At 42.5% G+C, this 25,030-nt stretch overlaps 1 protein-coding gene across 1 annotated transcript in view; it reads right to left on the bottom strand.

Moving 5' to 3' along the window:
* Window positions 1-25,030, bottom strand: part of LOC137657293 (son of sevenless homolog 2-like) — a 454,104-nt gene that overhangs the window by 289,974 nt on the left and 139,100 nt on the right. Inside the window, 2 exon segments of the mRNA XM_068391627.1 lie at window positions 17,851-17,961; window positions 17,963-17,973. Of these exon segments, the coding sequence (XP_068247728.1) occupies window positions 17,851-17,961; window positions 17,963-17,973 (122 nt within the window).

Below are 25,030 nucleotides of genomic sequence, written 5' to 3'. Positions count from 1 at the left end.
TTCGTAATAGAACAGGTATTCGTAATAGAACAGGTATTCGTAATAGAACAGGTATTCATCATTTTCGAAGAATACTGCAGAGGAGGAAGAAACAATTAACAATAGACCAGTTTTTCACAAAAGAAAAGAAAGCTGCTACATCAAAGCCTGTTTCTCCTCCAAAGAAGAGACAAAGAAGAGAAGAAACCCCTGAAATAGATCTGCCCACCCTTTCATTGGAGAGAGAAACAACTCCTGAAGGAGAACTACCCCGCCACATCATGGAAGGGGACTCTCCTTCCAAGCAGTAACCTCCCCCTTCCATCCTCTCCACATCCATCCCTGTATGCCATCGAACCGCTGCTCAAAGGTATGTTCACTACAGTACAGAAAATGGTTTAAAATTGTTTTATTTTAGTACAGTAAATGGTTTAAAATTGTTTTATAGGATTTTCTGACCAATTTCATACACATTTAGATAATTATTGTTGTTTAGGTACACGTTTTATTAATATTTTGGGCCTGTTCGAGTGCTTGGGAACGGAATAGAATATATACCATTATTTCTTATGGGGAAAAAAAATTCGGTACTCGAACAAATCGGAGGTCGAACACGGATCTCGAACGGATTATGGTCGAGTACCGAGGTATCACTGTATATATATATATATATATATATATATATATATATATATATATATATATATATATATATATATATACAGTATATATATGTATATCTATACATACATAGTATATATATATATATATATATATATATATATATATATATATATATATATATATATATATATATATATATATATATATATATATATCTATATATATATATATATATATATATATATATATATATATATATATATATATATATATCTATATGAATATCTCTCTCTCTCTCTCTCTCTCTCTCTCTCTCTCTCTCTCTCTCTCTCTCTCTCTCTCTCTCTCTCTCTCTCTCTCTCTCTCTCTTTGGAAAAAGAAGATAATATGGAAATGGAAAAGCCCAAATGGAGAAACAAAAAAACAAATAAAGTTTAACCTCAGTGAAAAAAGTAAATTTAACTACATATACATATACTGTACTAGTATACAAATACACAAAAGGTACTCCCAGCTACAAGTGGAAATGAAAGCAAGTAAAGAGGGAATGAACAGTGTTTTAACAAAATTTATGTTAGAGTCAGTACAAGAGATAGGTAGAAAAATTCTTAAACAAGATCAAATTAAACTATCATAAAAGACTAAAAATATAATAATGAAATGATTGGATGAGGTTAAAATCCAAGAGAGATGAAATAGAATTAGTAGAACTATGTAAAATATAAGTAAACTAAAAACCCAAGACATTTATTAACAAAATCAGAAAAAATTAAGGAAACACTAAAGGAAAGAAGCATCAAATTGATAAAGAGAAGACTTGGTACAGGGCACCAACAAATACTTGCTTTAAAGGATTAAAATGGAAATATTATAAAAAAAAAGATATTTATAAAAATTGCATTGGATTGCTATACAAAGCTATCCAATAGTGATATAAGAAATAACTTTTCCAATAGAAATACAGAACCACCTGAGCTGATACCAAATGCAAAAGTATAGGTAAAGAAAGAATTGAAAGGCAGGAAAAGAGCTGAAGCATCTGGTGAAGATGTCCTAACAATTGATTTGATAATAGAAGAAGATTTCATTGTAATAAAACTAGATGAACTTTGTACAAAATGTCTGAAAGAATACTCTAAACCTAAACCTTGGAAAAAAAGTGCCAACGTTATCCCTGCGTGTCGTAAGAGGCGACTAAAAGGGACGGGACGAGGGGGCTAGGAACCTCCTCTCCTGTATCTACATCCTGTGAGACATCGACAAAGAGATGGAGCTGGGGGGAGAGTGACTGCTCCCCGCACTCTAGTTTTGGGGTGTTTGAATGTGCGTGGATGTAGTACGATAGAGTGTAAAAGATGTGAAATTGGAAGTATGTTTTAGGAATAGAAGGATGGATGTATTAGCCTTGTGTGAGACGAAGATAAAAGGAAAGGGTGAAGTGATGTTTGGTGAAATGTCTGGTAGAGTGTCTGGGATTGAAAAGGGAAGAGCGAGAGAGGGTGTGGCTTTATTGCTGAGTGAATGGATGACAGGTAAAGTAGTGGAATGGAAGGAGATATCATCTAGGTTAATGTGGGTAAGGGTTAGGTTGGGTAGGGAATGTTGGGCGTTTGTCAGTGCGTATGGGCCAGGTAGTGAGAAAAGTGAAGAAGAGCGGAATGAGTTCTGGAATGAATTAACTAGGTGTGTAGAAGGACTGGGTAGAAGGAATTATGTAGTTGTCATGGGTGACTTAAATGCTAGAGTGGTCGCTGGGGAGGTAGAAGGTGTCATTGGGAAGTATGGCGTACCAGGTGAAAATGAGAGTGGTGAGAGACTGGTAGATATGTGTGTTGATCAAGAGATGGTGATAAGTAATAGCCTTTTCAAAAAGAATGATAAAAATAAGTATACATGGGTAAGAGTGGCAAGTGGAAGAGTAGTAGAAAGGGCATTAATAACTTAAAGAATGTTTGGAAGATTGAAAGACGTGCACGTATTTAGGGGTATGGCTAACGGTATGTTTGATCATTTTTTGGTGGAAGGAAAATTAGTTGTAGCAAAAGAATGGGGGAATAGAGTAGGTGGATGTAAAAGGGAGGTAGTGAAGGTTGAAGAGCTAATAAAACCGGGGTAAAAAGTAAATATCAGGAAAGGTTGAAAATGATATATGACGAAGTGAAAGTAAGGGAAACTGGCAATTTAGAGGAGTGGAAGTTAGTAAAAGAAAATTTTGTTGGGATTGCAAGTGATGTGTGTGGAAAGAAGGTTGTTGGGGGCAGCATGAGGAAGGGCAGTGAATGGTGGAATGAAGGAGTGAAGGTAAAAGTGGAAGAGAAAAAGAGGGCTTTTGAAGAATGGCTGCAGAGTAATAGTATAGAGAAGTATGAAAAATATAAAGAAAAAAATGTGGAAGTAAAGCGCAAGGTACGTGAGGCAAAGAGAGCAGCTGACCTGAGGTGGGGTCAGGGATTAGGTCATTCATATGAAGAGAATAAGTAGTAGTTTTGGAAAGAAGTGAAGAGAGTAAGGAAGGCTGGCTCAAGAATGGAAGAGACAGTGAAAGATGGAAATAGAAGGTTGTTAAAAGAAGAGGAGGCAAGGAAAAGATGGGCGGAATATTTTGAAAGTTTACTGAATGTTGAGGATAATAGGGAGGCAGATATAATTGCTGTTGCAGGTGTTGAGGTGCCAGTGATGGGAGATGAGAATGAGAGAGAGATTACAATAGATGAAGTGAGGAAAGCACTAGATGAAACGAGAGTAGGAAAAGCATCTGGTATGGATGGTGTGAGAGCTGAGATGTTGAAGGAGGGGGGTGTGACTGTACTTGAATGGTTGGTGAGATTGTTTAATATGTGTTTTGTGTTGTCAATGGTACCAGTAGATTGGGTTTGTGCATGTATTGTACCACTATATAAGGGTAAGGGAGATGTGCATGAGTGTTGTAATTCAAGAGGTATTAGTTTAAGCGTAGTTGGAAAAGTGTATGGTAGAGTATTGATTAATAGGATCAAGGATAAAACAGAGAATGCAATCTTAGAATCAGATTTTTACAGTTAGGCATATATGGGAGAAATATTTAGCAAAAGGTAAGGAGGTGTATGTTGCGTTTATGGATCTGGAGAAAGCGTATGATAGAGTTGATAGGGAAGCAATGTGGAATGTGATGAGGTTATATGGAGTTGGTGGAAGGTTGTTGCAAGCAGTGAAAAGTTTCTACAAAGGTAGTAAAGCATGTGTTAGGATAGGAAATGAAGTGAGTGATTGGTTTCCGGTGAGAGTGGGGCTGAGACAGGGATGTGTGATGTCACCGTGGTTGTTTAACTTGTATGTTGATGGAGTGGTGAGAGAGGTGAATGCTCGAGTGCTTGGACGAGGATTAAAACTGGTAGACGAGAATGACCATGAATGGGAGGTAAATCAGTTGTTGTTTGCGGATGATACTGTACTGGTTGCAGACACAGAAGAGAAGCTTGGACGATTAGTGACAGAATTTGCAAGAGTGTGTGAGAGAAGGAAGTTGAGAGTTAATGTGGGTAAGAGTAAGGTTATGAGATGTATGAGAAGGGAAGGTGGTGCAAGGTTGAAAGTCATGTTGAATGGAGAGTTACTTGAGGAGGTGGATCAGTTTAAGTACTTGGGGTCTGTTGTTGCAGCAAATGGTGGAGTGGAAGCAGATGTACATCAGAGAGTGAATGAAGGTTGCAAAATGTTGGTGGCAGTTAAGGGAGTAGTAAAAAATAGTGGGTTGGGCATGAATGTAAAGAGAGTTCTATATGAGAAAGTGATTGTACCAACTGTGATGTATGGATCGGAGTTGTGGGGAATGAAAGTGATGGAGAGACAGAAATTGAATGTGTTTGAGATGAAGTGTCTAAGGAGTATGGCCGGTGTATCTCGAGTAGATAGGGTTAGGAACGAAGTGGTGAGAGTGAGAACGGGTGTAAGAAATGAGTTAGCAGCTAGAGTGGATATGAATGTGTTGAGGTGGTTTGGCCATGTTGAGAGAATGGAAAATGGATGTCTGCTAAAGAAGGTGATGAATGCAAGAGTTGATGGGAGAAGTACTAGAGGAAGGCCAAGGTTTGGGTGGATGGATGGAGTGAAGGAAGCTCTGGGTGATAGGAGGATAGATGTGAGCGAGGCAAGAGAGCGTGCTAGAAATAGGAATGAATGGCGAGCGATTGTGACACAGTTCCGGTAGGCCCTGCTGCTGCCTCCGATGCCTTAGATGACCGCGGAGGTAGCACCAGTAGGGGATTCAACATTATGAAGCTTCATCTGTGGTGGATAATGTGGGAGGGTGGCTGTGACACCCTAGCAGTACCAGCTGAACTCGGTTGAGTCCCTTGTTAGGCTGGGAGGAACGTAGAGAGTAGAGGTCCCCTTTTTGTTTTTGTTTCTTTGTTGATGTCGGCTACCCCCCAAAATTGGGGGAAGTGCCATGGTATATGTATGTATGTATGTAATTCACAAAAAAGGAGACGCAAAAGACGAAAAACAACAGACGAATTGGCTGTTGACGCTGACGTTCTGCACCCAACTAAGTACGCGATGTAAATGAAGATATTGAATGTAAATATTGGTAAATGTAATGACTAAGTTTATTTCACACTATCACAAAATAATTATAATAACTTAATTTGCTATCTATCCTTACAACTTTCTATTTCATAGTATCTTAGAGCAAACAACATTAACAAATAAGGAACCACTATGTACTGTAAACATGCTAAATTATTGGGCCGTGGTATGTATGTTAGGAAAAATACAATTTTCTTAGAAATTGTCTTTTGTTTCGATACGAATCCTTACCAGGGCCCAATAAAATTAGGAGCCTCAAAATTAGGAGGCAGGAAAATAGACCTCTGTAAGAGAGGTGAGAGCGGCTGAAGGGAGCAAGGCCTATCTGGAAAAGTGCTATAAGGTACTAAGGAACATAGCTTAGTTAGGTAATGCTCACCCAGGGGACATCTTCCTTCCCGGATCCTTCCATGGAAGGCAGAGAATACTGATTTGAGACGTTCTACCCTTCGCCGCTCCATCCGGACTGTGCCGTGTGGCCGCCCTTAGATCTTCTGCTGAGCGACCATGACGGAACTGAGCTTGAAGCCCTCCGGGGATTTGAGGGAGCAGTTCTTAAGGTAATGGGCCATGAAAGTTGATTGTCTTGTCCATACACCTGCCCTCCGTACCTGGCCGACCGCCATGTTTCTCTCAAAGGCCAACGAAGTGACAATGTCCCGGATGTCGTGAGGCTTGGCGGACCTGGGGGAGGCTTCACCCTTTGTCAGATACGCCCTTCGGATAGTCTCCCGGAGACCGCCTTCTTCACTCTACCCGTAGCCACGAACAGTCTCCTGATAGCCGGTTGGAAGGAGGAGGTCCTCGAGAGATATTTCCGCACCACCCTCACCGGACACAAGACAAGGTCTTCTAGGTCATCTGTCCTGGGAATAGTGGGGATGGCGAACTCGTTGAACACGGGGTCATCTACCACTGGGTTCTGAGCATTCACCACGAAGGAGGGAGCGAATTTGAGGATCAACTCCTTCCACTCATGAGAATTGGAGACGTCCGCTGAAAGCCCGTGGAGCTTGCCTACCCTCTTAGCCAAGGCCAGGGTGAGGAGGAACACCGTCTTCAGGGTAAGCTCCCTGTTTTTAATTTGCCTCTGAAGTTCAATTGGAGGTTTCTTCAGGTCGTCGAGGACTTTGACGATGTCCCACGTGAGAGCCTTGAGAGTCCTTGGGGGGCAGGACTGCTCGAACCCTTTTACCAGCATTGAGAGGTGCTTGAAGAGCTTAGTTTAAAGTCCTTGAGGAGGAATACCTGGCCCAGGGCCACTCGGAATGCCCTCACTTTTGGTACTGACATGCCCCGGTCAAGTCCAAGGTGTACCAGGAATTCCGCGATGACCGACAATGAGGACTTGAGAAGCTGAATGCCCTCCTTGTCGCACCATTTGCCAAAGGTCGCCCATCTCGCTAGATATATGGCTCTCGAGAATTGTCTGAGGTTCGAGGTCATCTGGGCGGCTGCCTTCTTGAAGTACCCCTCCCTCCTTGGCAAACGCTGGAAAGTTTTCACTTGTGAAGGGAGAGGTTTTGGAAGCCTCCGTGGAACCTCTGGAAGTGAGCTGTCTTAACAGGTCTTGTCGCAGAGGTAGGGGCCATGGAGGTTTCACTGCCAAGGCCCTCAGGTCCGTGAACCACTCCTTGGAGGGCACAAGGGAGAGAGGCCTCGCCCCCTACTTCCGCTTAAAGAAACTGCCGTTACGTGTCCCTTGGTTTGCTGGGCCCTGTGTCTACTTCTGCCATAGGCTGATTTCTGTCCTAAGGGGGGCTGAGCCAGAGGGCCCCAGCGGGAGGAGGATGAAGCTTGGACCGGCGGCATGGGCAGGCGCCCACCTAACTAGGCCCTGGCCCTTCTATGTTCTCAAGAACTGTATTGGGGGTCAGCTGACGAGGACAACAAAGACGTGGACAACTTATGGAGCATTACATCGTGACTCTCTTTCCTCCACTTATCCAGCACTTTCTCCACTAGTTTCTCTGGGAAAAGTCTCTCTCTGACGATGGGGGCATCCCTAAGCACCCTCAGCTCCATGTCTGGGAGCTTTTTCGGCGTCCTATGGAGGACGACATCCCTTCTGCAAAAGACTCAGTTCGAGCCCACAGTGTAGGACTGGCCTGCCAAGAAGGTGATAGCCCTCAACCCCAAGACATGCTAACTCAACTAGTTGCTCCTTCGCTGGGCCGCTCCTTACATCATTCTCCAGGGCGAATGATACCAGAGCTGTGGCCCAGAGGACCAGCCAAGAGGCCGCGTTTCCAGAGGCCCACGAAGCCGCCTCCATGGCCATCACCTCCATTCTTGTGAGCCCAAGATGACACTAGAGCGAACATCCTGGTAAACACCTGAGGTGCTGTCGCAAGACAGAAATAGAGAACCTTGAATTGGCATATCTTGTCCTCGTGTATAAATCCGAGATACTTCTACGAAGACGGATGGATTGAGATCTGGAAGTATGCATCCTTGAGATACAGTGTGCACATAAAAGTCCCTTGGTTGAATTACCTGGATGACCATGTCTGCCGTCTCAATCCTGAACAGTCTGTTGGACAAACTTTTCAGGGGAGAGAGATCGATGACTGGTCTCCAGCCAACAAACGCCCTTTTCACGAGAGAGTAGACTGTAAAAGCCTAGAGACCCGTCCACGACCTCTTGGAGAGCGCCCTTCAGCAGCATGGTCTGGACTTTGACCTGGAGGGCCAGTTACTTTGCGGATCCCTTCACATACAAGCTTAATGGGACACGATACCGAGTCAGAGGAGGGAGAAATTGAATGAACGGGATGCTATACCCTACACTAATCACCTGTTTGAGGATTGTCATTCTTAGTGGGACCGACCACCTCAGTCACTCCCTCTAACTCCCTTCTTTCCCCTGAAAGATTTACTCCCTTTTTGGTCTAAGGTCTGAAAGAAGTGCTTGGACACCTTCGAAGATCCGGAAGACCTAGAAGTCGAGGGGTTGGATGTAGCCTGCTGATTACGAGGAGACTAGGACAGTCTTCCGTAGGACCTGGATGTCATGGACCTATGGAGGAGAGAAATCCTCCGATAATTTCCTCCATCATTCAGCAGCCCTCTCAATCTCCTCAGGAACCAAGAGATAGGAACCTTCAAGCATGGAATTCTTCAAACATGACACTTCCTGATATAATATTGTTTTGTCCTTTTGCTCTTTCATACCTCACTCTGAACTGTTTGTCTGGTGATCTTTTCATACTTTGTTTACCTACCTGATGGAGGGACAGTCAGAGCAACTTATCAAGTAATTCTCTATTTATTTAGTATTTCCTTTTGTTTATTCCATTTGTATCTATTTGGTTTAATTAGATTTACTTTGAGGATATATCATAGTTTGTATTACATTTATTATGGGGTCATTGCTAATTATGTTCATGGTTGTTTCAGGGAATAATCTACTGAAGTTTAAGTTGAATTAAGCTTGGGTAGCAGCAGCCAAGTCTTTTAATGTCACAACAATTCATTCAACTTAAACTACGGAGAAACTATTGAAGTCTGCCCATTTGGATCTGGACCCTACCTTCCTTTCTGCAGCAAAGGAATGGCAGCATTGGCACAGGACGTTTTCCAACTTTATTAAAAAATGTGGTGAAAGGGAACCAAATAAACTAAGGACACTCGTGAACTATGTCAGTCATAATGTGAATGAATACATTGAGGAATGTGTTGATTATGATACTGCCATTTCCACATTGGAAAAGTTATATGTTAAGGCACCTAATGAAATATTCACCAGACATTTACTTGCTACTCCCAACAAAAGGCAGGGGAAACTTTGGATGAGTTTCATTGCGTAAACTAGGCAAGGACTGTAATTTAAAGTCAGTTAGTGCAGAACAATACAGAGAGGAGTTGATCAGGAATGCTTTTATAAATGGCCTGGCCTCACCTATGATTCGGCAACGTCTTCTCGAAAATAAAACTCTAGACTTACAGGCAGCTTATGACCAGGCTTACTCTTTAGACCTAGCCCAACGTAATGCTAGTTCTTACAGTCACATGCCTCCTCATGTTGGGCATACTGCTGCTGTGGTTACATTGGATCATGCACTTATTACAGATGATCATGTGAAGAGTGGACCGACGTCTGAGAGCTGTGAGGTAAGTGCTGGAACTCAAGTATTAGCGACTACTCTGTCCATGAAGAGAAAGTGCCTTTTTTGTGGAGGTCCCTATCATATTCGTGCACACTGTCAAGCTCGGGATTCCATTTCCAATAAATGTGGCAAACAGGGGCACTTTGCAAAAGCGTGCCTGTCTAAATCTGCATATGGAGGTAAATCTACAACAGCTACAGTATTTGATCCCTCACAGTCATCAGTACTTGCAGCTAATGCTGGTACCACTTTTCCTCAGAGCCTCTATCGGGCAGCTACCTCGACAACTATTAAGGGACGGAAGTTGACAGACCTTGTCGACTCGTGCAGTGATGACAGTTATATAGATGAAGATGTAGCATGGGAATTGAAGCTGCCAATACATCCCACTGATAAAGACGTTGCTTTAGCACAGAAATCTTTGCATACAAGCTCTCCAGGTTATGTCAATGTAGACTTGACTCTTCATCTTAATGGAGAAACTTATCCATCCACACGTCTAACAGTACTGTAATGAAGGATTTATGTTCAGGAGTATTACTTGATCAGGACTTCCAAGAGCAGCATCAGAAAGTGACTATTGAATATGGTGGGCCGAAACCAGCGCTCAACTTATCTGGTGTTAACCCCTACTATTCGTTGGCAGCCGCTGCTGTGGATGAGCCTTCTATCTTCTAGCATTTGTTACCTAATTGTAAGCCTATTGTCACTAAATCAAGACATTACTGTAAAGATGACAAAGAATTCATTGAAGCGGAGACTAGCCGTCTCTTGGCTGAGGGTATTATTGAGGATAGCATATCACCATGGAGAGCTCAAGTTGTGGTGGTTAAGGATTCCTTTAATCGGCATAAGAAAAGGATGTGTGTTGATTATTCGCAAACTATAAATCTGTATACAGAACTGGATGCTTATCCATTACCAAGGATTGACACCATGGTTAATGAACTCTCAACATATTGTGTATTTTCGACTTTTGACTTGAAAAGCGCTTACCACCAAGTCCCACTAAAGGAATCAACTCTCAATGCTACTAAAACTATTAAATCTGTGTGTACCATTGATATTCTTGGCTACTGTGTGGGGAATGGTGTAATAAAGCCTGACATGGAAAGACTCCGGCCTCTACAAGAACTACCACCTCCCACTAGTCAAGGATCTTTAAAGAGGGCAATGGGTATGTTTGCTCATTACGCTAAATGAATGCAGAATTTTTCTGCTAAGATTCAACCACTCGCAAGAGTAAAGAAATTTCCTTTAGATGAAGAAGCTTTGCAGGTTTTCGAACTACTCAAACAAGAACTTGAAGGAGCAACACTAAACTCTGTGGATGAAAATTTACCTTTTGAGGTCGAATGTGATGCCTCGGAAGTAGCAGTCTCAGCAGTACTCAACCAGAATGGCAGGCCTGTGGCCTTCACGTCTAGGACTTTACAAGGAAGTGAAGTTCACTATCACATCGTAGAGAAGGAAGCCATGGCTATCGTGGAGGCTGTACGTAAGTGGAGTCATTTTCTTGCTAGACAACACTTTGATCTCGTTACAGACCAACGTTTTGTGGCCTTCATGTTTGATAACAGGAAACACACTAAAGTTAAGAATAAGATGATCCAGGAATGGCGGATGAAACTCGCAGCCTTCAGTTATACAGTACATTATCGCCCCGGTAAAGAGAATATGGTTCCTGATGCCTTCACCCAAGCTTTTTGCGGTTCCGTGGTTTCTACGTCATCTACCCTCACTGAACTACATGGGAATCTGTGTCATCCAGGAGTGACTCGCTTGTTGCACTTTGAGAGATCGAAAAATCTTCCCTTTTCTACTGAGGACGTTAAGAAGGTCTGTGCTTCTTGCAGGATATGTGCAGAATTAAAACCAAGATTCTACATTCCAAGAAGGAACACTCATCAAGGCCACACAACCAATGGAGAGATTAAGCATTGACTTAAAGGACCAGTTCCGACGGCCTCACGCAACCCATATCTACTTATTGTGGTTGATGAATATTCTCGTTTTCCTTTCGCTTTTCCGTGTCCCAACATGAACACAACTACAGTGATTAAGTGCTTAGAACAAACATTCAGCCTGTGTGGGATGTCTCAATATATACACTCGGATCAAGGAACCTCATTCATGTCCAGGGAGCTCAAAACCTATCTCACACAGAAGGGAGTTGCAACAAGTCGAACTACCCCTTTTCATCCAATCGGTAATGGGCAAGTGGAGCGGCTCAATGGCACTGTATGGAACGCAATCCAGCTGGCACTCGGGTCTCGAAATCTTCCCGATCAGCACTGGGAATTAGTACTCACTGATGTGATACATTCACTTAAATCCCTTCTGTCGACAGAAACTAATGTCACACCCCATGAACGCTTTTTTTGATTTCCGCGCCACTCATCCTCAGGGAGCTCTCTGCCTTCATGGCTTATGTCGTCAGGACCAGTATTATTGAGGAAGTTTGTCAAAACAAGCAAAAATGAACCCCAAGTGGATAAAGTTGAACTATTATCTGCTAACCCAACATATGCTAACATTAGACATCCCAGCAAACGAGAATCAACGGTTTCCTTACGTGACTTGGCCCCATGCCCTAGGGATAATTCTGTTTCTGAAAATCAAGAACTAGCTTCTGTTTCATTGTCACCAGAGGCCATACCATCTCAATCTCCAGTGTCACCCACGACAACCCATCAAGAGTTTCCAGAAGGTATGGGACTTCACCCAGAAGCTGAAATTAGAACAGAGGCTGCATCGCCTCCAGTACATAGATCAACCCGGGTGTCAAGGGCTCCGAACCGATATGGGTGGGATTGATTACTTATGAAGTGATGTAACCAATTTTATATCTAGAGGGGAAGAATATAATGATATTGTTTTGTCCTTTTGCTCTTTCATACCTCACTCTGAACCGTTTGTTTGGTGATCTTTTCATACTTTGTTTACAGTGAACCCTCGTTTATCGCGGTAGATAGGTTCCAAACCCGGCCGCGATAGCTGAAAATCCGCGAAGTAGGGACACCATATTTACGTATTTATTTAACATGTATATTCAGACTTTTAAAACCTTCCCTTTACGTAGTACTGTTAACAAACTACCCTTTAATGTACAGAACACTTAATGCATGTACTACAGTACCCTAAACTAAAACAGGCACAAATATTAAAGGCGATTTTATATCATGCGTTTCCTAAACACGCCAAAAAGCACGATAAAAAATGACAACCAATGTTTTGTTTACGTTTATCTCTGATCATAATGAAGAAACAGACGCATTTACACATCTGTGTATAGGTTAGTTTTTGCATCGACAGCAATCTTACCAAGTGTTGATTATATGTTGATTTTGTTATTACCAATGTTCTACTTAATTTTTCTTAGGACTTCCAAATAAATGAAATGAATGCCATTTATATAATGTTTTTCTTTATGACGCCGCCTGAAACAGAAACCTTCCATTCGTTTACTGTACGCTCCATCTTCGATCGTAATAAATAAACGAAGGCATTAAACGCGCATGATGAAAGTGATAAATAATGATATTAAAAGCTTTTAGTAAATATGTTATTACAAATATTATTTACCGTATCTATATAAAATCCTTCATACGTAGCAAAGCAGGAAAACCATTTTTTCTTTCTTTTTTTTTTGGCGTTTAATCAACGAAGGCATTAAACGCGCATGATGAAAGTGATAAATAATGATATTAAAAGCTTTTAGTAAATATGTTATTACAAATATTATTTACCGTATCTATATAAAATCCTACATACGTAGCAAAGCAGGAAAAAAAATTTTTTTTTTCTTTTTTTTTTGGCGTTTAATCAACACTAACAAACTGCCGCTAATGACTGAATGATAATTTACGATAATTCTAGACTGTTACTAAAGATGATTCTCCATTCCATATCCAAAATACTTTTCCTAACTTCAGTTATAAGTCAACTTGTACCCCCCTTAATTATGAAACCATCTAAAAAAAAAAAAAAAAAAAAAAAAAAAGAAGCAAGTACTAGGCCGACATTTAAAGTTGTCGAACAATTAAGTTACCGCTATAACGTTTGGGGGGGGGGAGAGAGAGAGAGAGAGAGAGAGAGAGAGAGAGAGAGAGAGAGAGAGAGAGAGAGAGAGAGAGAGAGAGAGAGAGAGAGATTGTTTTAAATGTAATAAACAAAAAAATATGATAGGTTATAAGACATTGGTGCTTATGTAAGATCAACTGTACTGTATAGATGGTTTGAATAAGTTAAGAAATGGTATAAACAATACTTCGTACGCGCATTTTCTTGAGACGGCAGCTAGATGTCAGCTGATCTGGTCACAGCCAAAAGTAAAACAAAAAGAAGTCAACAATACTCGATTTTTAAAACACACCCGAAATTTAAAAACAAAAGTACACGCTTTCTTAATGTGCAATTAGCTATTTAAAGAGTAGCAATTTTCAAGAATAAAATGATGTTTCCCCCAAAAAATAGTGGTTTGCTGATTAAATCATATGCCGTATTTAATGAAAAAAGTCCGCGAAGTCGTGAATCCGCGATGGTCGAACCGCGAAGTAGCGAGGGCTCACTTCTCACCTGATGGAGGGACAGTCAGAGCAACTTATCAAGTAATTCTCTGTTGCTTTTGTATTTTCCTTTTGTTTATTCCATTTGTATCTATTTGGTTTAATTAGATTTACTTTGAGGATCTAACATAGTTTGTATTACGTGTACATTTATTATGGGATCATTGCTATATTATGTTCATGGTTGTTTCAGGGAATAATCTACTGAAGTTTCAGTTGAATAAAGCTTGGGTAGCAGCAGCCAAGCCTTTTAATGTCACAACACTTCACTTTCAGCATTTTGCCTGTAGAACTTCCTTATGACGATGTCCCTCCTCTTGAGTATGGCATTCGCCCACAAGTTGACGGCGTGGTGCAACAAAAACTCAAAAGTTCGGGTACCTGACGATAGGAAGGATTCCAAGGACTTCCTTGTGGACTCCTTTGAAAGATCGTGGGAGTGCACAATGTAGCACAGGGACCCCAACCATAGGTTGAGCCATGGAGCAGCCTGCATGGCGTACTTCACGCCTTTCTCATGTTGAATAGCTCAACTGCTGAAAGAGAGGCTCTCAAAGCAGAGAGAGTTTGGGTCGGAAGACTCTTCGTCAGAGACTCCAATGAAAGGTTGAGGGACATGGTGGAATGTGGTTCCTTCTCGATCTCAAAGTACTTACTTTGCAACACAAAGGGAAGTGGTAAAGATTGCGAGGAGGAACCTGCCCTCAAGGAACTAGAGGTCCCAGCTATCTAAGAGATAGCTTTCCTTCTGGGGGTTGTCAGGCCCTTAGACCAGGGCAAAGCTGCACTGGTCTTACAGGGCCTCCAAGTTCCGAAGATCTCATCTAGAACCATCTCTTTCCAAGAGTAGGCAGCTTATTGATGGCCCTCATGCAAGAGAGGACCTGCCAAAAGGTATGCTCCGACTCTCTTCTCTCTTGTTCTAAGTGAAAGTTCAGACTGGCTGCCCTCGGAAGATATTCATCATCAGTGTCAATGGAATCATCTACCTCCATGCTCACATCAAGAGCTTGGGGTAGGTCTGGGTCGTCGACTAGGTTGCGAGAGGGACCTGAAACAGGGGACCTGTCTGCCTCTGCCAAACAGGCTTCCCTTGCCTTGGCATTCTTGGGTTTGGTCTTAGTGTCCTTGGACTCCATTTGCACAGGAAAGCATTCCTCCAAGATGTTGGCTGGAGGAACTTGCGAAGGTTTCGAAACGCCAGTAAAGCAGACCTTAACGACAGCAGCCGAGGGCTCTTCCTCTGCGGGGGGTAAGGATACTGGACGTTGGTCCAGAAGCACCACCTCAATTTCATGAGGGTTGAAAGGGACAGTGATCTCCCTGGGTGAGCCGACGTCCCTGCTCGGCCGAGGGTGGATGAGATCAACGTGAAGTGGAGTGATGCCTCTTATATTCCTCTTTTGTCGCTCCTCAAGATCTCCTTACCCTTAACTGGAGTAAAGGGAAGGTTCTTGAGAAATGGATCTACAGCTGGAGGCACCTCGGCACACTATCGAGATGGGGAGGATCGTTGTGCCTTATCGGATGAAGATATCTTTCTAGGATCAGAACTCTTATGCAACGAAATTGAATCGTACTATAGGGGAATCCGTGGAGTAGCCCTGACTGGGACAGTTGGGGGCTGTGGCAGTGGAGGAGCCACACCCAAGGACTTCTGCAGGCTTGACAAAAAGGTACTAACCAAAGAAAGGAGCTAATTGCCCTTCGAGAAGTCCTGGGTTTTCTTAGAGAATCCAGGAGGAGAACGTCATCTTGGAGGAATCTTATAAAAGCAGACTGGGACAACAGGAGATGCTCTTTCGATAAACAAAGAGGGCGATCAGGACTAATAGGCACATTAGCGTACTTATCAGGAGGCTCCTTGAACCCTTTTGGGAAGGGTATCGGCCTGCCACTAGAGGTGGTAGAAACTGGAGATGGAGGTGTTGGGACCGGACTTGCTCGCAATTCAGATACTTCTCCTCCCAAATTGCTCATGGAAATCACCTATTAGCATGTGAAATTGCTAGATTCACGCGCAAAATCGCAAGTTTTGCTCAACAATGGCCGCGATTCGCGAGCAGATGTGCTTTTTCCCGAGCACCTAGAGACATACTGGAAGATAGAAGCCATGAGTATTTCTGTTGCTCCAGAGGATCGCCCATGCCAGACGCAGTAGTCAGTGAGGGCCTCTAAACAGGGGTAACCCGAAGCGTTGGGGAGTGCGTCACAGAGGAACACGGAGAGCGTCGCATAGGTGAACGCTTCGCTAAAGAGCCCCAGGCAGCAAAGGGCACTGAGGGTAGCTTAGCTGGACGCCTGTCTGTAGGGTGTTCTGTATCAAGATCAGGTTCAGTCCGAGGTAATTGAGGTGAGGGACAAGTTGAGGAGTGACGTGCAGATGGACTGCACGTGTGTTTACCTCTTCCACTTGAAGAGGAACGTCTAGACCTTGATCGTAAACGCGCGGTTCGCAATCATGAACATTCTGTTCATGATTGTGAGCGTCTACCCCACGATCGTGAACGATGTGAATGTCTCGTGTACATTATCATAGACTCTTATGTCATATAAAATAAACTGATATTTTCTTTACATTTCTGTAAAATGTAAGGTCCATTACCGATGAGTAGTTTTATATCTTTCCACGGGTATCGTAGAATCATCAAGCAATCACATAATCCCTTCATAATAAATATAAAAGTTTTATTTCTACATAGAATCACATTACTTTACTATTACTTAGAGTAAAATAACAAACAAAATCTGAAAAATTATTTCATGATCACTTCATAATGAGAAAAAAATTAGTTTTTTGTTTTTTACAGAGAAATACAAGTGTAAAGCAAACTTTTGAAAATTTTATTCTGTAATCAGCAGCAAACCAAATAAAGATGGAAATGTAGTTTATCATAAAATGTTGATGTATATCCAATGCTGACAAATCTCATATGCAGCTACTATTATTATTATCATTTGCTAAAATACAACCCTACATGGAAAAGGAGGATGCTATGAGCCCAGAGGCTCTAACAGGAAAATAGCCGAGTGAGGAAAGGAAACAAGGAAAAATAAAATATTTTAAGAACAGTAACAACATTAAAACAAATATATCCTAAAAAAACTATAAAAGACTTCAACAAAACAAGAGGAAGAGAACTAAGATAGAATAGTGTGCCTGAGTGTACCCTCAAGCAAGAGAACTCGTACCCAAGGCATTGGAAGACCATGGTACAGAGACTATGGCACTACCCAAGACCAGAGAACAATGGTTTGATTTTGGAGTGTCCTTCTCCAAGAAGATCTGCTTACCAAAGCTAAAAAGTCTCTTCTACCCTTAAAGGCGGATCTGCTGCCTCATAGTACAGCGGTTAAACATGCAGCCACCGTTAACGTCTAATTTCTAAGATGTTTAATTTATTGTATGGAAGCTGATGTTAGGTAACACTACTCAGTTTTAGAGGCTTCGTTTCTATAAACTGTCTTCAAGCAGCAATATTGGCACTAACCTATGAAGTCTAAGAAAAGATCAAAGATCCATTAAAAATAATAATGTAAAAACAACTGAGAAACTTAAATATGTATTTTGTTTTAATTTCTAATTACAATGTTTATCCTGTTGAATTTCTTACCTTAGCAATTTTCACGAGTTTTCATATAGTTGTTAATGATTATGAAAGTAGTTTTCTCTCCATGATATTATGTATCTTAACAGAATAAATTTGGTTTCATTAACATACTATATCAAACTTTGCAAGAATAATCAAGTCACTGGATAATGTTACTCAGTAAAAATGTAAATGATATCAAGAGGACTTAACATTTAGAGATATATCAACTCTTTGTGGAATTCGGCAACCATCCACTGCTAGTTATAACTAGCAACCCTGAAAGCATGCACATTTATGGTAATTACTGTAGTTATGATCACACATGAGTTATGCTTAATAGTACTAGTGATTTTCTCAAAATCTCAATGCAAAGTGAAAAATTCCCCAAAACTATATAGGAAAGAATATTACCTGTCCATTGACTGACAATCTTCTATTATTGCTCTTGCATAAGACTACAAGACCATCAAAGAGAAATACATGTCTCTCAGTTTGCTTCTTTCCTGTTGCACCAAGTTTTAAGCAGGTCTCCCTCTGAAAATACAAGATTTCAATTATTAAAATCATTGAGTAACTTTAGGATCAATAAATATACCTAATCCCTACTTGATTTAAAAAAAATATGTGTGGCGCTTTAATTCTATTAGAATCAGAATATAAAAAGTCACTGTCAAACAGTAAATGACCAAAGCAAGGCTTAAATTGCATTTTTGTTAGGCTTCCTTATTTCAGTTGAAAATTAATGGTGCCTGGCTCCAATTCTAGTATCTGAAGAGATGCGCACCAGAACGTCACTCAGAATCCATGTGTAACCACAGAAAGCCCCATAGTTGCAACATGAAATAAACGCTAAGAAGTTGGACAGCAGTATGGTAAAAAGGAAACAGATGTATAAAAAAAGCTTAAATTGGAAAGCAGCTAGAAGTAAAAGGGACAATGTGATGACCTATTCAGTGATGCCTTCAGTGCACCTCTTGAAGTACACTGATAGCCCCACCCTCCAATGGGGGATTCTGAAATGCAGCTTTAATCTCAAAGAAAAGCATCTGAAAGTAATCTAAAGCTCCAGTGGCATCACCTGCTAACACTACCTTAGCTTTACAGCTATATTATAATAATAATAATAATAATAATAATAATAATAATAATAATAATAATAATGAGTGGGGAGGTAGGGGAATATGGTGAACCACAGCTAAGGGAAATAAATTTTATCATAAAATTTAGCCTATTACAGTTACTGCACTGAAGACCCAACAACACCCTATGGGTACAAATTATGAGGAAATAAAGAAAATTAGTCTTTACTTTTATAAAATATTGGGTAGCTGTAGCTCTGAAAGGGAAAGCATTATAAATACCAGATACATATAGAAATAATGATTATAACAAATTCGGAGATAATTTGTATTTTTCCCTAACTCATAAAAACCTGGAGTTATTTATTTGGATTAGCTTTCGGCAAAGCTGGAAGGTAACCATTAGACATTTTGCGAGGTGGCAACCCTGCCTAACTCTCTCACCTGTGAGGTACATCACTTTTCATTGCAGGCATGACTTCTGGGGGACAGGTAATGGCTTGTATTAGTTAAGGAAAAATACAAATTATCACGAAATTTGTCATTTGTTCCCATACTAACAAACTTTCTGTTATTTATTCGGATGACTCACTCTCAGGTGGGTGGAAGTCTTAAGTCTGGCATGGTCATTGACCCGGTTTTACCTAGTACAGTATACGACTGAGGTCTAGGGAAAACTTTAACACCTCGCTAAAATATACAAAGCAAGAATAATAGCGGCCTGTGCAATTCAGTATAATGAGAGTTTGTTGTCTTGTATAAACACTATATATAGGAAAAACAAGACGTCTACATTGCTTATCTCGCAGAAAGCAATAGGGACGAGGACAGTATGTAAATTTATGAATTAAACTAGGCTACACAAGGGAAGTGATTCTTACCTGCAGAGGTTGAAGCAAGCTTGCAAAGGGGCCCATGGTGCTGTACTCCAAGGGAGAGAGAGATGAAGAAAGAAAAGCCAGACATACTCTCATTCATCCCAGTCTTAACTCGAGTAACCAATGCCCTCAACCAACTACTACTTGTCCATCAAGGAGCTTTAAGTATTCTTAAACGACTTGTTGAGCAGCCACCACAAGGCCAATAGTGAACATATCGAGTCTCCTGTGGGTCACGCCTTTTAAGTAATGGGCTGTGCAAGTAGTTTGCCTCTTGCACATGCCCGCTTGTAGTACTTGCAACACAGAAAAGTGGCATTTAAATGCCAAGGATATACTAATTCCCTTGACATCATGGGCTCTAGGTCGACGAGCCAGAGGAGGATTGGGAGCCAAGGCTCTTTCGATCACGTAGTGGATCCAGTAGTAAATAGTGTTTTTAGTGATCCTCCTCTTTACTCTCCCTGAGCTAACAATCAGAAGTGTTAGTCAAGGCCGTGTTGCTGCAGTGAGTTTAAGATGGTATCTCAAACTCCTCACTGGACATAGTAACAACTGATCTGGGTCATTGGTTACAGAACGAAGACTCGCAATCTGAAAGGGCCTGAATCTATGGTCCAGTACCCCTAGATTTTGAGTTTTAGCAATGAACTCAGAGATGAATCAGTGTCATACGAGAGGCCATGAAGTTCACCGACTCTCTTTGCCGAGGCTAAAGATCAGGAACGCAATCTTCTAAGTGAGGTTTTGGTCAGTTGCATGGCGAAATGGTTCATAAGGAGGTCCTTTTAATGATCTCAGAACGCAAACCACGTTCCAAGGAGAAACTCTGACTGAGGGCTAGTAATCTCATAACACCGTATGCGTGAAAAAAGCTCCAACGGAGGGGAAATGTCAACTCCTTTCAGCTTAAAGGCGAGGCTTAAGGACAAGCGATAGCCTTTCACCGCCGAGACAAAAAGAAGCTTTTCCTCCCGAAGGTATACAAGGAACTCCGCTATTACTGGAATAGTGGTATAAAGTGGAGAAATATTCCTTCCACGACACCAACCAAAGAACTCTCCATTTAGCCTAGTAAACTGAGGCTGAGGACTTACACAAGTAACCAGATATTCTTTCCGCAACTTATCGTGCAAGCCCTTCTGAGAGAGGAGACACTGGATAGTCTCCAAGCATTTAGTCGAAGCGACTGCACAGTTCTGTGAAAGATGTTCGCGTGTGGTTTTCTGAGTAGATCTGGTCATGGAGGAAGCTCTCGCGGTAGATCTACTTGCAGTTGCAAGAGGTCCGGCAACTACTCTGCGTGATGCCATAGAGCAGCTACAGGAATCATCATTAGATCTTAGGATACTCTGTCTTGTTGAGCAGTCTTCTCATCAGACAAAACGGGGGGAAAAGCGTACACGTCGATGTTATCTCACTGTTGTTGAAGTACATCCTACCATAGAGCCTGAGGGTCTGGGACTGGAAAACAGTACAGTGGAAGCTTGCTGTTCAAAGATGGTGCAAACATATCTACAGTCAGGGAACCCCACAAAGTCAGGACTTGTTGACTATCAGACGATTGTAAGATCATTCGGAGCCTACCGAGTCGCTCTGCTTTGATTGTCCGTGAGCACATTCCTCTTGCCAAGAATGAAGCAAGCTGATAGGGACACCAAATGTTCTTCGGACCATCTCAGGATCTTTACTGCAAGATGGCATAGAGGTTGCTCATCAACACCACAGAGTGACCTGCCAGCAACTGTTGGAACTGATGAAGAGCTAGGTAGGCTACTCTCATCTCTAAAAAAGATTTACATGCTGGAATCTTTATGACTCTGACCAAAGGCTGGAGATCATATGGTGCAGTAGGTGAGCCCCCATACCCTTCTTTTGATGCATCTGTGAAGAGCATCAAATCCGGAGGAGGGACAAGAAGATTCTGGCCCCGTCAAAGACTTTAATCTGCCATCCACCAATTCAATTTCTTCCCGATCCCGAGTTATAGGAACTCGAGTGTCCGGTGGATTGGAGTCTTGGTTCCACACAGACTTAAGCTGCCATTGCAGCTATCTTATCCTGAGGCAGCCGTTTGGAACTACACAGATGAGAGAGGTTAGATGACCTAGTAGACTCAACCAACGAGAGGTCAGAAGTACTTCTTTTCTGAGGAGGGGTGTAGCCACTTCTCTCAGTCTGTATACTTTTTCTTCTGAAGGGTACAGTAATGCCTCACATCATAAAATTATTTTGTTCTGGAGTAGCTTTCATTTCTTGAAAATTTTGTGTTATTAGTCACATTTTACGTGTAAATCGCTTAATTTGTTCCAAACCCTACAAAAACACATTAAATTTTATAATAAAGCTACAGTATAACCACAATGAAATACTGTACAGCCAAATATATTTGAACCAATCAATATATCTAAACTAACTGTTAATACCTGTAAATGAATCATGTTTTTAAACATAATGCAATAATAAATGGAAAATAATACAGTACTTACAGTAAAATATTGTACACACAAAATAAATAGTACGATATGTACTGTACTATTATAGTTACTCTTACTATAGAGAGATACATTTTCAATGGTATGAACAACCAGTTTACTTTCTTTCTTTTTAATGGTTGACTATTTTATTCTCGGCTGACTAACAAATCTTTCTTATCATTAAACATTTTCGCAATGAGTCAGAAAAATCTTCGCATCTCGTTTTGCAGCGTAAACAATTTTGTAAGCAGATTCTTTCGTGATTTATCAGGATCCTCAAATCCTGACAAAACTCGAGAAGTATGTCTCGGTGATGGAGAAGGGTCGTCTCCAATCTGCCAGGATTAGCCAGTCGTCCAAATATCTGAGGAGACGAATGCCCTTCCTGTGAGCCCAAGATGACACTAGGGCGAACACTCTGGTGAATGCCCGAGGAGATGTCGCGAGACCGAAGCAGAGAACCTTCAGATGGTATATCTTTTCCTCGTGTGAATCTTAGATACTTTCTTGAAGACGGATGAAATTGGATCAGCTTGAATGACCGTGTCTGTCATCTCCATTCTGAACTGAGCCTGTTGCACAAACTTGTTCAGAGGAGAGAGATAGATGAGTGTTCTCCAGGCTCCAGGTGCCTTTTTCACTAGAAAAATTTGACTGTAGAAGCCAGGGGACCTGTCCCCAACCTCTTAAAGAGCGCCCTTCTACAGCATGGTCTGGACTTCAGCCCTGAGGGCCAGCTCCTTTATGGATCCCTTTGGATAAAATCTTAGATGCACTGGATCCCAAGTCAGAGGAGGGAGAGATTGAATGAACGGGACGTGATACCCTAGAGCGATCACTTCAACCGTCCAGAGTTCTTCCCCTTGAAACTGCCACTCTGCCAGAGGTGCTGCAGTCATCCTCCCACACGTGGTAGATGAAGAGGAATGCCATTACTAGTGGGAGTGACCACCTCGGCCACTTCCCTTTCCTCCCTTCTTGCCTCTGAAGGACTTTGTCTCTTTCTGGCCTTTGGATGGACAGGGCTGCTTAGACATCTTTGTAGGTCCTGAGGACCTAGAAGCTGAAGGGTGAGAAGAAGGTGCTTGCTGTCTACGAGATGACTGGGAAGGTCTACCATAGGGCCTCAATGTCATGGTCCTATGGAGGAGAGAATCGTTTGATGATTTCCTCCATCATTCAGCAGCCCTCTCTATCTCCCCTGGGACAAAGAGAGAAGAACCCTCAAGGGTGAAGTGCCTCAACTGGGAGACTTTCACCTTCGGCACTTGTTTGTGGAATTTCCCGATGACGGTATCCTTTCTCTTGAGTATAGCATTCGCCCACAAGTTGACGACGTGGTGCAAGAGGAACTCAAGAGTTCGGGTACCTGACAACAGGAAAGACTCTAAAGTCTTCCTAGCCGACTCCTTCGAAAGATCGTGGGAGTGGATCATAAAGCCCAAGTATCCTAGCCATAGATTAAGCCACGAAGCCGCCTGGATGGCGTACTTGGCGCATCTCTCTGTGTTAAGAAGCTCAACTGCCAAGAGGGAGGCCCTCAGAGAGGAGGGGGTTTGAGTCGGAAGACCCTTCATTAGGGACTCTACTGAAGGGTAGAGGATCAAGGTGGAATGAGGCTCCCCTTCGATCTCATAGTACTTCCTTTGTAAAACAAAAGGAAGTGAAAGACACGGGGAAGAGGAACCTGCACTCAAGGAATTATTAGTTCCAGCTATCTGAGCGATTGCCTTTCTTTTGGCGGCTGTCAAGCCTATAGACCAGGGCAAATCCGCACTGGTCCTTGAAGGCTTCTGGGTTTTGAATATTTTGCAGAGAGCCATGTCCTTACCCTCCTGGGAGGTAGTACCAGGAGCAGACAGCCTAATAATAGCCCTCATACAAGAGAAGACCTGACAAAAGGTGTGCTCCGACTCAAGTCTCTCTTGCTCAGCCTTTGGAAGATTCTCATCATCAGTATCCAAGGGGTCGTCCACCTCAAGCCTCACGTCGAAGAGCCTAGGGTAGGTCAGAGTCGTAAACACTGTTGCTTGAGGGACCCGCTACAGAACACCTTCTCTATGGCTCAGCCATACAAGCATCGCTTTCCGCAGCGTTCTTGCGTATCGTCTTGGTGTCTTTTGACATTCCTCTGTGGTCTTAGGAGGGGGAACTTGCGAGGTTTTCGAGGCACCAGCAGACGAAGTAAGAGTCAGAAAAATTAGGACCCTCGGCACGCGATCGGGATGGTGATCTGCGTGCCTTGTCCGACCTTAATCTCCTTCTAGGGTCTAGACTCGCAAAGGACGAACTTGACGAGGATTCCAAAGGAATCCTAGGGGTTGCTCTGCATGGGGCAGTCGGAGGTTGTGGCGGTGGAGGAGCCACACCTAGACTTCTGCAGGGTGGAGAGAAAAGATTTCACCCATGCAGGAAGCTCATAACCTCTAGGTAAGCCATGGGCTTCCCTTGAAGGTCCAGGAAGAGAACGTACCCTGGGGGATCTCTAGAAGGAGCCTTAGTCGTCGCAGGGGAGAGCCTTTGTGGAAGAGGAACACGTTCCTTCAATGAACGAGAAGGACTGTCTTGACTAATACTAACATCCCCAAACCTATTAGGAAGCTCCTTGTAACCCTCTGGAAAGGGTATCAGCCTGCCGATGGAGGTGGTAGAAGCTGTAGGCACGGGCGGAAGTGTTGCCACCTCACTTGCTCGTGGTTCCGACACATCTGCTCGTGAATTGGTCAAGGAAATCATCGATTTGCTCTCAAAATCGCGAGTTTCACGCTTGAACGGGGGGGCGATTCACAAGCAAAAGTGCTCGCAACAGGAGCACTAGGAGCCATACTAGATGAGGAAGGTCTAACGCCTTCCTGCTGCCGCAAAGAAACACCTACATCCGACGAAATCGGCAGAGGGGGCCACTGAGTAGGGACAACACAGAGCATTGGAGACGCGTCACATCAAGACGTTTGCTAATACTCCTAAGGTGGTAAACGGCACTGCAGGTTTAGCCGGACGCCTGTCTGAGGGAAGGTCAGTCTCATGATCAGGTTCGGTCCAAGGTCGTTTCGGTGAAGATCAGGTTGAGGGGCTATGTGCTGATAGGCTGTGCGAATGCCTACCTCTATCTCTAGACGAGGAACGTCTAGACCGCGATCATAAACTCTTGGTTCGT

This window comes from Palaemon carinicauda, chromosome 18, assembly GCF_036898095.1.
Source record: "Palaemon carinicauda isolate YSFRI2023 chromosome 18, ASM3689809v2, whole genome shotgun sequence".
NCBI classification, from domain to species: domain Eukaryota; kingdom Metazoa; phylum Arthropoda; class Malacostraca; order Decapoda; family Palaemonidae; genus Palaemon; species Palaemon carinicauda.
Note: the sequence above shows the minus strand (reverse complement) of the source record. Positions and strands in the feature narration are given on the sequence as shown.